We start from the raw sequence: 10000 nt of genomic DNA on the forward strand, positions 1-10000 counted from the left end.
TGTGGCATACTGCATTAGCATCGAATAGCCCCCGTGATATGCAACTTTTCAGGGAAGTCAGGAACCAATATGCACAGTCAGTTAGGAAAGCTAAGGCCTGCTTTTTCAAACATAAATTTGCATCCTGTAGCACTAATTCCCAAAAGTTTTGAGACACTGTAAAGTCCATGGAGAATAACAGCACCTCCTCCGAGCTGCCTACTGCTCTGAGGCTAGGAAACACTGTCACCACTGATAAATCCATGGAGAATAACAGCACCTCCTCCCAGCTGCCTACTGCTCTGAGGCTAGGAAACACTGTCACCACTGATAAATCCATGGAGAATAACAGCACCTCCTCCCAGCTGCCTACTGCTCTGAGGCTAGGAAACACTGTCACCACCGATAAATCCATGGAGAATAACAGCACCTCCTCCCAGCTGCCTACTGCTCTGAGGCTAGGAAACACTGTCACCACCGATAAATCCATGGAGAATAACAGCACCTCCTCCCAGCTGCCTACTGCTCTGAGGCTAGGAAACACTGTCACCATCTCATTAATACACCACCGATAAATCCATGGAGAATAACAGCACCTCCTCCCAGCTGCCCACTGCTCTGAGGCTAGGAAACACTGTCACCACTGATAAATCCATGGAGAATAACAGCACCTCCTCCCAGCTGCCCACTGCTCTGAGGCTAGGAAACACTGTCACCACTGATAAATCCATGGAGAATAACAGCACCTCCTCCCAGCTGCCCACTGCTCTGAGGCTAGGAAACACTGTCACCACCGATAAATCTACGATAATCAATCATTTCAACAAGCACTTTTCTACGGCTGGCCTAGCTTTCCACCTGGCGAGCCCAACCCCGGCCAACAGCTCTGCACTCTCAGCAGAAACTTGCCCAAAGCCCCCCCCAGCATTCTCCTTCACCCAAATCCAGACAGCTGATGTCCTGAAAGAGCTGCAAAATCTGAATCCCTACAAATCAACTGTGCTAGACAATCTGGACCCTCTCTTTTAAAATTATCCACGAAATTGTTGCAACCCCTATTACTAGCCTGTTCAACCTCTCTTTCGTATAGTCTGAGATCCCCAAAGATTGGAAAGCAACTACGGTCATCCCCTGCACCTGCCCGCCTGTCCAACATCACTACTCTGGACAGCTCTGACTTAGAATACGTGGACAACTACAAATACCCAGGTGTCTGGTTAGACTGTAAACTCTCCTTCCAGACCCACATCAAACATCTCCAATCCAAAGTTAAATCTAGAATTGGCTTCCTATTTCACAACAAAGCATCATTCACTCATGCTGCCAAACATACCCTTGTAAAACTGACCATCCTACCAATCCTCGACTTCGGCGATGTCATTTACAAAATAGCCTCCAATACCCTACTCAACAAATTGGATGCAGTCTATCACAGTGCAATCCGTTTTGTCACCAAAGCCCCATATACTACCCACCATTGCGACCTGTACACGCCTCTCTTGTTGGCTGGCCTTTGCTTCATACTCATCGCCAAACCCACTGGCTCCATGTCATCTACAAGACCCTGCTAGGTAAAAGTCCCCCTTATCTCAGCTTGCTGGTCACCATAGCATCTCCCATCCCTAGCATGCGCTCCAGCAGGTATATCCTCTCTATTCATCCCCCATTAAAACCAATTCTTTCTTTGGCCGCCTCTCCTTCCAGTTCTCTGCTGCCAATGACTGGCGAACTACAAAAATCTCTGAAACTGGAAACACTTATCTCCCTCACTAGCTTTAAGCACCAACTGTCAGAGCAGCTCACAGATTACTGCATCTGTACATTAGCCCACCTATAATTTAGCCCAAACAACTACCTCTTTCCCAACTGTATTTATTTTATAAATTTATTTATTTTGCATCCTTTGCACCCCATTATTTCTATCTCTACTTTTCACATTCTTCCATTGCAAAACTACCATTCCAGTGTTTTACTTGCTATATTGTATTTACTTTGCCACCATGGCCTTTTTGCCTCATTACCTCCTTATCTCACATGAATACTCATTTGCTCACATCGTATATAGACTTGTTTATACTGTATTATTGACTGTATGTTTGTTTTACTCCATGTGTAACTCTGTGTTGTTGTATGTGTCGAACTGCTTTGCATTAATACATCCTGTCTGCCTCATTAATACATCCTGTCTGCCTCATTAACACATCCTGTCTGCCTCATTAACACATCCTGTCTGCCTCATTAATACATCCTGTCTGCCTCATTAATACATCCTGTCTGCCTCATTAATACATCCTGTCTGCCTCATTAATACATCCTGTCTGCCTCATTAATACATCCTGTCTGCCTCATTAATACATCCTGTCTGCCTCATTAACACATCCTGTCTGCCTCATTAACACATCCTGTCTGCCTCATTAACACATCCTGTCTGCCTCATTAATACATCCTGTCTGCCTCATTAATACATCCTGTCTGCCTCATTAACACATCCTGTCTGCCTCATTAACACATCCTGTCTGCCTCATGAATACATCCTGTCTGCCTCATTAACACATCCTGTCTGCCTCATTAATACATCCTGTCTGCCTCATTAACACATCCTGTCTGCCTCATTAATACATCCTGTCTGCCTCATGAATACATCCTGTCTGCCTCATTAACACATCCTGTCTGTCTCATTAACACATCCTGTCTGCCTCATTAACACATCCTGTCTGCCTCATTAATACATCCTGTCTGCCTCATTAACACATCCTGTCTGCCTCATTAATACATCCTGTCTGCCTCATTAATACATCCTGTCTGCCTCATTAATACATCCTGTCTGCCTCATTAATACATCCTGTCTGCCTCATTAACACATCCTGTCTGCCTCATTAACACATCCTGTCTGCCTACATCCTGTCTGCCTACATCCTGTCTGCCTCATTAACACATCCTGTCTGTCTCATTAATACATCCTGTCTGCCTCATGAATACATCCTGTCTGCCTCATTAACACATCCTGTCTGCCTCATGAATACATCCTGTCTGCCTCATGAATACATCCTGTCTGCCTCATTAACACATCCTGTCTGCCTCATTAACACATCCTGTCTGTCTCATTAATACATCCTGTCTGCCTCATGAATACATCCTGTCTGCCTCATTAACACATCCTGTCTGCCTCATTAACACATCCTGTCTGCCTCATTAACACATCCTGTCTGCCTACATCCTGTCTGCCTACATCCTGTCTGCCTCATTAACACATCCTGTCTGCCTACATCCTGTCTGCCTACATCCTGTCTGCCTCATTAACACATCCTGTCTGCCTACATCCTGTCTGCCTACATCCTGTCTGCCTACATCCTGTCTGCCTCATTAACACATCCTGTCTGCCTCATTAACACATCCTGTCTGCCTCATTAACACATCCTGTCTGCCTACATCCTGTCTGCCTCATTAATACATCCTGTCTGCCTCATTAATACATCCTGTCTGCCTCATTAACACATCCTGTCTGCCTCATTAACACATCCTGTCTGCCTCATTAACACATCCTGTCTGCCTCATTAATACATCCTGTCTGCCTCATTAACACATCCTGTCTGCCTCATGAATACATCCTGTCTGCCTCATTAACACATCCTGTCTGCCTCATTAATACATCCTGTCTGCCTCATTAACACATCTTGTCTGCCTCCCTGTCCAGAGGAACCCCTGCACACACACAAACACACACACACACAAACAAACACACACTGCTGTTGCATTGCGAGGCCCCAGCTCCAGACTCCTCCAGCTCCTATGTAAGGCTCCCGTACCTGCTCTGAATACCAACGCATACTTTAGTCTCTCAAGCTGCTGTCCTATTCTATACAGAACCTAGAGAGTCACTGAGTCACAGAGTCCAACTCACCCTGTAGTCTCTCCAGCTGCTGTCCTATTCTATACAGAATCTAGAGAGTCACTGAGTCACAGAGTCCAACTCACCCTGTAGTCTCTCCAGCTGCTATCCTATTCTATACATAATCTAGAGAGTCACTGAGTCACAGAGTCCAACTCACCCTTTAGTCTCTTTCTATACAGAACCTAGAGAGTCACTGAGTCACAGAGTCCAACTCACCCTTTAGTCTCTTTCTATACAGAACCTAGAGAGTCACTGAGTCACAGAAATCACAGAGTCCAACTCACCCTGTAGTCTCTCCAGCTGCTGTCCTATTCTATACAGAACCTAGAGAGTCACTGAGTCACAGAGTCCAACTCACCCTGTAGTCTCTCCAGCTGCTGTCCTATTCTATACAGAACCTAGAGAGTCACTGATTCACAGAAATCACAGAGTCCAACTCACCCTGTAGTCTCTTTCTATACAGAACCTAGAGAGTCACTGAGTCACAGAAATCACAGAGTCCAACTCACCCTGTAGTCTCTCAAGCTGCTGTCCTATTCTATACAGAACCTAGAGAGTCACTGAGTCACAGAGTCCAACTCACCCTGTAGTCTCTCCAGCTGCTGTCCTATTCTATACAGAACCTAGAGAGTCACAGAGTCCAACTCACCCTGTAGTCTCTCCAGCTGCTGTCCTATTCTATACAGAACCTAGAGAGTCACTGAGTCACAGAGTCCAACTCACCCTGTAGTCTCTCCAGCTGCTGTCCTATTCTATACAGAACCTAGAGAGTCACTGAGTCACAGAGTCCAACTCACCCTGTAGTCTCTCCAGCTGCTGTCCTATTCTATACAGAACCTAGAGAGTCACTGATTCACAGAGTCCAACTCACCCTGTAGTCTCTCCAGCTGCTGTCCTATTCTATACAGAACCTAGAGAGTCACTGAGTCACAGAGTCCAACTCACCCTGTAGTCTCTCCAGCTGCTGTCCTATTCTATACAGAACCTAGAGAGTCACTGATTCACAGAGTCCAACTCACCCTGTAGTCTCTCCAGCTGCTGTCCTATTCTATACAGAACCTAGAGAGTCACTGAGTCACAGAGTCCAACTCACCCTGTAGTCTCTCCAGCTGCTATCCTATTCTATACAGAACCTAGAGAGTCACTGAGTCACAGAGTCCAACTCACCCTGTAGTCTCTCCAGCTGCTGTCCTATTCTATACAGAACCTAGAGAGTCACTGAGTCACAGAGTCCAACTCACCCTGTAGTCTCTCCAGCTGCTGTCCTATTCTATACAGAACCTAGAGAGTCACTCATTGTTTTTCCATGCAGTGTCTCTTGTTTAGTCAGCCTGTTTAATATACTGTCTGTTTTCTGTGTGTTGTCCGAAACAGGACGTGTTCTTGACATGCTTCTCTCTGGTGAGCCCTGCCTCCTTTGAGAACGTCAGAGCTAAGGTGAGTGTCTCTATCGCCCTGCTAAATAACAGTGATGGTAATATCTCTAATATAGTCAGCTCCACATTGTACAGTCATATCTCTATCGCCCTGCTAAATAACAGTGATGGTAATATCTCTAATATAGTCAGCTCCACATTGTACAGTCATATCTCTAATATGGTCAGCTCCACGTTGTACAGTCATATCTCTAATATGGTCAGCTCCACATTGTACAGTCATATCTCTAATATGGTCAGCTCCACATTGTACAGTCATATCTCTAATATGGTCAGCTCCACATTGTACAGTAATATCTCTAATATGGTCAGCTCCACGTTGTACAGTAATATCTCTAATATGGTCAGCTCCACGTTGTACAGTCATTTCTCTAATATGGTCAGCTCCACATTGTACAGTCATATCTCTAATATGGTCAGCTCCACGTTGTACAGTCATATCTCTAATATGGTCAGCTCCACATTGTACAGTCATATCTCTAATATGGTCAGCTCCACATTGTACAGTCATATCTCTAATATGGTCAGCTCCACATTGTACAGTAATATCTCGAATATGGTCAGCTCCACGTTGTACAGTAATATCTCTAATATGGTCAGCTCCACATTGTACAGTCATATCTCTAATATGGTCAGCTCCACGTTGTACAGTCATATCTCTAATATGGTCAGCTCCACGTTGTACAGTAATATCTCTAATATAGTCAGCTCCACGTTGTACAGTAATATCTCTAATATAGTCAGCTCCACGTTGTACAGTAATATCTCTAATATAGTCAGCTCCACATTGTACAGTAATATCTCTAATATGGTCAGCTCCACGTTGTACAGTAATATCTCTAATATAGTCAGCTCCACGTTGTACAGTAATATCTCTAATATAGTCAGCTCCACGTTGTACAGTCATATCTCTAATATAGTCAGCTCCACGTTGTACAGTAATATCTCTAATATAGTCACCTCCACGTTGTACAGTAATATCTCTAATATAGTCAGCTCCACGTTGTACAGTCATATCTCTAATATAGTCAGCTCCACGTTGTACAGTAATATCTCTAATATAGTCAGCTCCACGTTGTACAGTAATATCTCTAATATGGTCAGCTCCACGTTGTACAGTCATATCTCTAATATAGTCAGCTCCACGTTGTACAGTAATATCTCTAATATAGTCAGCTCCACGTTGTACAGTCATATCTCTAATATAGTCAGCTCCACGTTGTACAGTAATATCTCTAATATGGTCAGCTCCACGTTGTACAGTAATATCTCTAATATAGTCAGCTCCACATTGTACAGTAATATCTCTAATATGGTCAGCTCCACGTTGTACAGTAATATCTCTAATATGGTCAGCTCCACATTGTACAGTCATATCTCTAATATGGTCAGCTCCACGTTGTACAGTAATATCTCTAATATGGTCAGCTCCACGTTGTACAGTAATATCTCTAATATGGTCAGCTCCACGTTGTACAGTAATATCTCTATGGTCAGCTCCACATTGTACAGTCATATCTCTAATATGGTCAGCTCCACATTGTACAGTCATATCTCTAATATGGTCAGCTCCACGTTGTACAGTCATATCTCTAATATGGTCAGCTCCACGTTGTACAGTCATATCTCTAATATGGTCAGCTCCACGTTGTACAGTAATATCTCTAATATGGTCAGCTCCACGTTGTACAGTAATATCTCTAATATAGTCAGCTCCACATTGTACAGTAATATCTCTAATATGGTCAGCTCCACATTGTACAGTAATATCTCTATGGTCAGCTCCACATTGTACAGTCATATCTCTAATATGGTCAGCTCCACATTGTACAGTCATATCTCTAATATAGTCAGCTCCACATTGTACAGTCATATCTCTAATATGGTCAGCTCCACATTGTACAGTCATATCTCTAATATGGTCAGCTCCACATTGTACAGTCATATCTCTAATATGGTCAGCTCCACATTGTACAGTCATATCTCTAATATGGTCAGCTCCACATTGTACAGTAATATCTCTATGGTCAGTTCCACATTGTACAGTAATATCTCTAATATAGTCAGCTCCACATTGTACAGTCATATCTCTAATATGGTCAGCTCTACATTGTACAGTAATATCTCTAATATAGTCAGCTCCACATTGTACAGTCATATCTCTAATATGGTCAGCTCCACGTTGTACAGTCATATCTCTAATATGGTCAGCTCTACACTGTACAGTGTTACATTGTGTTTATTCATGTTGCTGTTGGGGCTGTTGGCCCAACTCCGCAACCTCTTTATGTAGGTCGACCTTTAAGACCTTATAACCCTTTGACCTTCATGATCTTAACAGTGGCACTTCCGGGTACCACTGTTCAAGGTCACATAGAGGTCAAGGGTTAATTTTTATTACATTTAAAAAAATGTAACTAGGCAAGTCAGTTAAGAACAAATTATTGTTTACAATGATGGTCTAAGGCACTGCATCTCAGTGGTAGAGGCGTCACGACAGACACCCTGGTTCGAATCCAGGCTGTATCACAACCGGACATGATTGGGAGTCCCATAGGGCGGCGTACAATTGGCCCAGTGTCGTCTGGGTTTGGCCCGGGGTAGGCCGTCATTGTAAATAATAATTTGTTCTTAACTGACTTGCCTAGTTCAATAAAGGTTCAAATGAAATGAAAATGAACCCTTGACCTTTGACCTCTATGTGACCTTGAACAGTGGTACCGGAAGTGCGTCACCACTGCCCCAACACCCCCATCATCCTGGTGGGCACGAAGCTGGACCTGAGGGACGACAAGGACACTATTGAGAGGCTGAGGGACAAGAAGTTGTCCCCAATCACCTACCCTCAGGGCCTGGCCATGGCACGGGAGATAGGTGGGTGTCTGTGGAGGATGGTGTTTTAGAAGTGGTCCCCAATCACCTACCCTCAGGGCCTGGCCATGGCACGGGAGATAGGTGGGTGTCTGTGGAGGGTGGTGTTTTAGAAGTTGTCCCCAATCACCTACCCTCAGGGCCTGGCCATGGCATGGGAGATAGGTGGGTGTCTGTGGAGGGTGGTGTTTTAGAAGTTGTCCCCAATCACCTACCCTCAGGGCCTGGCCATGGCACGGGAGATAGGTGGGTGTCTGTGGAGGGTGGTGTTGTAGTTTGAGAACGAGAGCGAGGATGTAGTGTGTTTGAATGTGTTTCTGACAGCTTCTTTGAGCTCTAGGTGAACTCACCTATTTTTGAGTCCCAAGTTTCTGACTGACCAATTGGATGTGTGTGTCTGTCCTCATCCCCTTCTCTGATTGGCTGTCTCCTGTCCCCTACAGGTGCGGTGAAGTACCTGGAGTGCTCAGCCCTGACCCAGAGGGGGCTGAAGACGGTTTTCGACGAGGCCATCCGGGCTGTCCTGTGCCCGCCACCAATCAAAAAGAGGCGCAAGAAGTGCACCCTCTTCTGAGGGGAGGGGGGCGAGGAGGAGGGGGTCTGCAAGAAATTAAAACTGAATCTACTGCTAATCTATCGCTGTCAGTGTCTCAAATACTACTCTAGTCCCCCTTTAACACTGGCCAAAAGTAGTGCACTATGTAGGGAATAGGGTTGTTGTTTGTAAGGGAGTAGTAGTGCACTATGTAGGGAATAGGGTTGTTGTTTGTAAGGGAGTAGTAGTGCACTATGTAGGGAATAGGGTTGTTGTTTGTAAGGGAGTAGTAGTGCACTATGTAGGGAATAGGGTTGTTGTTTGTAAGGGAGTAGTAGTGCACTATGTAGGGAATAGGGTTGATGTTTCAAAGGGAGTAGTAGTGCACTATGTAGGGAATAGGGTTGATGTTTGTAAGGGAGTAGTAGTGCACTATGTAGGGAATAGGGTTGTTGTTTGTAAGGGAGTAGTAGTGCACTATGTAGGGAATAGGGTTGTTGTTTGTAAGGGAGTAGTAGTGCACTATGTAGGGAATAGGGTTGTTGTTTGTAAGGGAGTAGTAGTGCACTATGTAGGGAATAGGGTTGTTGCTTGTAGGAGAGCAGTAGTGCACTATGTAGGGAATAGGGTTGTTGTTTTTAAGGGAGTAGTAGTGCACTATGTTAGGGAATAGGGTTGTTGTTTGTAAGGGAGTAGTAGTGCACTATGTAGGGAATAGGCAACGCTTCACAGATATAGGTTGAACTTGAAAGTGTGTCCCAAATTGCACCTGATTCCTTAAATAGTGCACTACTTTTGACCAGGGCCCACATAGGGAATAGGGTGCCATTTGGGAAACAGACTGAGGCACAATTAATTGAACTCCTCTTCAGGACTTTTTTGTGACCGATGCCTTAAATCAATGTGTCTCAGAGAGAGAGGCTATTGAATGGGTCAGTGTCTCAGAGAGAGAGGCCATTGAATGGGTCAGTGTCTCAGAGAGAGAGGCCATTAAATGGGTCAGTGTCTCAGAGAGAGAGGTCATTGAATGGGTCAGTGTCTCAGAGAGAGAGGCCATTAAATGGGTCAGTGTCTCAGAGAGAGAGGTAACCAGTAGAGTACTATAAGACCAGGTGATTGGTTTATGTCTGTAACCAGTACAGTACTAGTACTGTAGGACCAGGTGATTGGTTTATGTCTGTAACCAGTACAGTACTGTAGGACCAGGTGATTGGATTATGTCTGTAACCAGTAGAGTACTATAAGACCAACTTACCTACAAGCCCCCCTTTAACCAACAGTGTAGAC

The 10000-nt window shown here is 44.6% G+C and overlaps 1 protein-coding gene across 1 annotated transcript in view; it reads left to right on the forward strand.

The window, feature by feature from the left end:
* The window catches only part of LOC124022143 (ras-related C3 botulinum toxin substrate 3-like), a 15432-nt gene extending 6680 nt beyond the window's left edge, over positions 1–8752 (forward strand). The window contains exons 4-6 of the mRNA XM_046337186.1: positions 5246–5312; positions 8023–8181; positions 8622–8752. Coding sequence (XP_046193142.1) covers positions 5246–5312; positions 8023–8181; positions 8622–8752 — 357 coding nt within the window. The remainder of the gene's footprint in view (positions 1–5245; positions 5313–8022; positions 8182–8621) is intronic.
* The last annotated feature ends 1248 nt before the right edge of the window (positions 8753–10000 follow it).

This window comes from Oncorhynchus gorbuscha, unplaced genomic scaffold (genome assembly GCF_021184085.1).
Source record: "Oncorhynchus gorbuscha isolate QuinsamMale2020 ecotype Even-year unplaced genomic scaffold, OgorEven_v1.0 Un_scaffold_1308, whole genome shotgun sequence".
Lineage (NCBI taxonomy): Eukaryota > Metazoa > Chordata > Actinopteri > Salmoniformes > Salmonidae > Oncorhynchus > Oncorhynchus gorbuscha.